This window comes from Anneissia japonica, unplaced genomic scaffold (genome assembly GCF_011630105.1).
Source record: "Anneissia japonica isolate Jap-2015-1 unplaced genomic scaffold, ASM1163010v1 scaffold18485_len11207_cov142, whole genome shotgun sequence".
Taxonomy (NCBI): Eukaryota; Metazoa; Echinodermata; class Crinoidea; order Comatulida; family Comatulidae; genus Anneissia; species Anneissia japonica.
This window is the reverse complement of record NW_022689608.1, coordinates 111-5,337: the sequence shown is the minus strand read 5'-3', so window position 1 is coordinate 5,337 and position 5,227 is coordinate 111. Positions and strand designations below refer to the sequence as shown.

At 34.2% G+C, this 5,227-nt stretch overlaps 1 protein-coding gene across 1 annotated transcript; it reads right to left on the bottom strand.

Moving 5' to 3' along the window:
• Positions 1-686: 686 nt before the first annotated feature.
• Positions 687-4,235, bottom strand: LOC117099820 (centrosomal protein of 19 kDa-like). Its single transcript, XM_033239350.1, has 2 exons — positions 4,172-4,235; positions 687-2,607 (listed from the first exon to the last, which is right to left on the bottom strand). The coding sequence occupies exon 2, from the start codon at positions 2,567-2,569 to the stop codon at positions 2,072-2,074; it is 498 nt and encodes a 165-aa protein (XP_033095241.1). The 5' UTR covers positions 2,570-2,607; positions 4,172-4,235; the 3' UTR covers positions 687-2,071.
• Positions 4,236-5,227: the final 992 nt, after the last annotated feature.

Sequence of the window (5,227 nt, the reverse complement as noted above, 5' to 3'; positions counted from 1 at the left end):
AGCGAACAACATTTACCTCTCAATATATTATATTCTGTGTGGGAGCTTCCGGGGGTGAGTTGGGGGAAAGCACACCATTCCTTAGTGCGTGACAGGGGTGGCACCAGGATTTGCCAGACAGGGTCCAAGGGGGGGGGGGGAGAGAATCGATTTCCTCGACGAATGCAAAAGAGGGCGTGGTCGGGCGTCGCTCAAAGTCTTCGAGAATTTATGGAGTTTCAATGGCTTATTTAATGGATGTTAAGAGCCTAATATACATAAAAAAACATAATATACAATTTGTTTTAACCCCGACGGGGCGGGGGCGGGAATCAGCACTCCCAAACTCAATATATTATATTCTGTGTGGGAGCTTCCGGGGATGAGTTGGGAAAGCACACCATTCCTTAGTGCGTGACAGGGGTGGCACCAGGATTTGCCAGACAGGGTCCAAAGGGGGGGGGGGAGAGAATCGATTTCCTCGATGAAAGCAAAAGAGGGCGTGGTCGGGCGTCGCTCAAAGTCTTCGAGAATATATGGAGTTTCAATGGCTTATTTAATGGATGTTAAGAGTCTAATATACATAAAAAACATAATATATAATTTGTTTTAACCCCGACGGGGCGGGGGCGGGAATCAGCACTCCCAAACATGGGATACAATATTTAAAAAACTGGAATAAGAATTCAAATACAGAACTGTAGATATCAAGTTCATTAGTAACACTTTATTTACATAAGAGAAATAATGCTGATGTCATCACAGCGTTTAAAAATACCCACACATACAATGCTGATGTCAGCATAACACGGATCTTAAAAATAAACATAACAATACATCATCATAAAGAACATACTGTAACCATTCGATTTCTGGAAAATGTTATCATTGTAAAAACACTTTATTTTAAATTGTAATTGAAAAAATTCTTGTACATCAAAATCGCCTTAAACAAAAATATGTGGAGCATTTATTGCACACTTTATGCATGGTATTAGCACACACACAGCAAATTTATTGCTAATATCTTAACACATTGTTTAATGTTATAACCACTATTATTGTGGGCATATTTCCTCACATTAATAAAACTTTGTCTATAGGTGGATGTATTGTATTCGAAATACCTTACCAACTCCTATTATATATTTTATTGAATAAAAAAAAAGTAAATTTCAATATTTCAACAAATCATTTCAGATTTGAATTTTGTACTCTAGTTCAACATTTATACAGTAATATATCAGAAAGATTATTTAAACCTAACAAATACTGTAAAATCCAACACCCAAAATACAAAAACAAATATATATATATAATCATATTTTCAAATATGTAATGCTGTACTAATTTTGTTAATACTTCTTAATAATTAATTATTAGTCAACAATTTAGCAGCCTTATATCAAAGTCTGAACCCAAAATATTCTGAAATTTTCACTACAAAAAAAAAAATTAAAAAATTAAAAGTACTGTACCCCAAATGTATCTCTCAAGCTAAAGCAAAAGTTGTTAACATTTCTTTTTGTAAAAAGTATTGTCATTCTATACTGTATTACTATAGTGTCCATAACTTGAGATCTGATATATTACAGTAAATACTGTGTAGCTGAATAAATATTACCTTCCAGGAAAAACTGTATAAAGAGAAACTATTCTAAAATAAATCCAACTAAGAGAAAATGGCAGATGGGTTTTTATGAATTCTACATAACAAGAGAATATGAATTTGCATTTAAATAAAAAAAACCAAAAAAAAACCATTTAATTCAACTACAGTATATACAATAATGTATTACAAAATAAATATGAGAATGAATTTGCATTTAAATAAAAAAAAAAATTAAGTCATCATTATGTATTACAAAATAAATATCTATTCATTTCAGAATAGCAAAGAAAATAATATAGTAGGAAGGTATAAAAGATTATAGAGGGCAGTAGAGGGTTTTATCGGTGGTTAATGGTGATTATTAATGGAAGCAGGCAAAATCATATGTGAACAGGTGAAACAAGTTATTTACATTATATCCTCTATTTCATATGATTTTTTCTTTAAAGAAAAACTGTTTAGCAAATATGTTGAAAAACTTCAGAAATCTGATAAATCTGATCCTGAATCCCATGCACTTGTTTCAATGCCCTCATTTTTCATTGCCGGAAATTCAACCTCTATGTCGTACTGATAGTCTGGATCACCTGGCTTTCTCCGGTTCATCTCATAACTGTTATTCATCGCGGTTTTCTTCCGTTGCAGATCCTCATCGTCCAATTTATTCAAATCCTCATTTGGGTCGATTTCATATTCCTTTTTTGTAATATCTAAACTCTCATTCAGACTTGAGCCACGCAGGACCTCCTGAACAATTTTAAGTAACTTCTCAATCTGAAACTTACTAACATGTTCTAGGTATTGCTTGTGTCTGGGATTGTTCTTTAGTTCTGTGGCAAAACGAGGGATGTTGCTGTTTTTGGTAAAGTTCCTGAGCGGCATTGACCTTACTCGCAACTTCTTTGAAGCATTTTCATATGTCAAGACAAGCATTGGTGGATCTAGTTTGACCCCACATTTTTTTGGTGCCACATCCATCGGGTGATCTAGACTAGCTTGCCATTATACCTCTGAAACTGAGAAAAGAAATAAACACAAAATGACTGACTTATATTAATCCTCATTTCACTTTTAATATAGTAGGCCAGATGGCACTATTCAAATGCCTGTGAGTCATTTACAGTACCTACTAACCACTGCTTGTCGGTGGTTTCAACCTCATAAAAACATCACAAAAGTGTACTGTAGGTTCCTCTGTGTTATACAAATTTTAGCATGGTTAGCTTAGTTGACCTACATGCTTTATTTACTGTATTTACTTTTTTAAATATTGTTTTAAATACAAAAAAATTGGTCTATGTCCACAAATTTTCTATTACTGTATTATAATGATAATAAGCATGTACCATTTGTAATAAAAATAAATGGAGGAAAAACATGTCAAATTTGTTGATTTTAATATTTTCCCGTGGTCTTTCTTTGCAGTTTTGATTTACTATACTGTAATCCAGGTTGCTTCAATGTCCTTACACGAGTCATTTTGAAGCTGGATTTTATTTCCCAAATATTGGATAAATGAAGTTGTAGCCAGAGTGGTGAAGATTTTGAGGGGTGTCTGCCAACTCCTACCCAATCCAACTTGTACCCAAATTTGACACTGTACTGAAACTGTCTGTAACAATGAGTCTGTAGTACAGATTGTACTATTGTAAGAAAGAACAGAAAGAAGTAGTAGTAGTAGTAGTACAGTATTGTCTAGCCAGCGGAAAGTCTAAGCCTACTGTAGGTACTGTAGCTTGGGCTGGTGCAGTAGGCTGGTGTAGGATCATTTAAGCTGCGAACAAGTTTGGCCGCCATGTATTGTATGTTTCAATCAATTTAATTGATTACAAGACTAATAAATATCCTAATACTAATTATATAATAAATATGTGCATTGACTTACCAAAAATAATAAAAAGACAGTGGGAAAGGTAAAAAACATCTATGTTGGATGGACAAGAGAAGCCTACAATGTAGGCTGCGATGCATTTATCATCCAGAAAATCAGGAAATTTAAGTGTTTTGTTTGTCTTATTAAAATATACACTATCCAGATACTTTATAGATAAATGCTTCCTGGGTCCTTTATTCACTTTGTTTTTTAAAGTGTTATTTAAATTATTGTATAATGGGACTATCTTCTATTAAGAACTTGGGTACTTTTCCTGTTATTAATACAAATTGTTATTCTGAAAATTTTTCCTTGATTATCTATTTTTGATGTTAAACATGTTAGGTTGCATTTTACAGTAATTGTTTAAGTCATGGTATCTGTGATAGTATTAAATCCTAATATGTTAATGATTCTGACTGGATTCAATTAAACGAGCATAATTATACTGCAAGTCTAAAAAACTTTTAAAAAAAAAATGTGTTCAATACATCGCAACCGAAATGGTCCTAGGCGTACACCATAGGCAGCTGGCTTAGCTTTGGGCTCTAAAGACCATGGGTGTTGATCTGTGGGGGACAGGGGGATGCGTCCCCCCACTTTTCAAAGTGGGGGGGGGGAGACAATCGATATGATGTCCGCCCACTTTTCACCAATCTTCTATTATTAAAACCCCACTTTAAACCGAAAGTTAGTTCCAGTGTTACCTTGACACAGTCTTGCAATGATGCCATAATAATCAGTGGCAGATTCCAGTTGGCTGAGCCGATCCTAATTTTTTCAAAATTATTTTTTTAAAAAAAGGAAAAAAAACAAAGGAAAATTATAATTAGAATTTAGGTCTGAGAATGCCATTTCTGGCAATCTAGATGTCATAATCATAAATTCTCTTTCCTCAGCCCCAACCATGGTGGGGCTGAGGTGATCTTCTTTCCCAACGTGCAAGTCCCTCCCTGTCCCCCCTCTAATTTGCTTTCCTGGAGCCGCCACTGATAATGATAAATTAAGTAAATCACCTTTATGTTTGTGAAATCAAAATGCTAACTAATATTTTGTGTGCTCCCTTATCTCCCTAGTCCTGTTTGATCGTAAATTAGACGGTATTACTTCCACTCACAATAATTTATCGCAATATTACTTACACAAAAGTGAAATTCAAAAAGAGGAGAAAAGCAAAAACCTCTTGATTGATCTTAAAAGTACTGTACATGCAAAAAGACTAAATTAATGACCGTTTTAAGTTTATCTTACTTGTTTTTCATAGTTCGAATTTTGAATACGTTACGAGCTAATCAGTAGATAATAAATCATTATTTTTATGAATGTTAGTTTGCATGAAATAAATAAGCGGGCATAATTATGACTAAAAAGGATAATTTTAAAAACTTTTTATGATGAGTATTTCAGTGGCAGATTCAAGGGGCCCAGCCGGTCCACCATCACTATTTTTTTTTTTTTTTTCGAAATTTAAAAGTGGAGAAAAATTAAAATTATATTCAAATTCAGTCTGAGACTGCCATTTCTGACCAACTGGAGGTGCCATAATCATAAATTTTCTTACCTCAGCCCCAACCATGGTGGGGCTGAGGTGGTAGTCCAGCTACACTCTCCACCTGTAAAAGTCCCTCTCTGGGCCCAGCTCTATTTCAAATTACAGGATCCGCCACTGGATATTTTGAAAATTTTGTATGGAAATAAATGTTAATTGCATTGCTTAAAATCAATTAAAAGGCTATATGCACCAGAGCTTCCAGGGCTTCGCC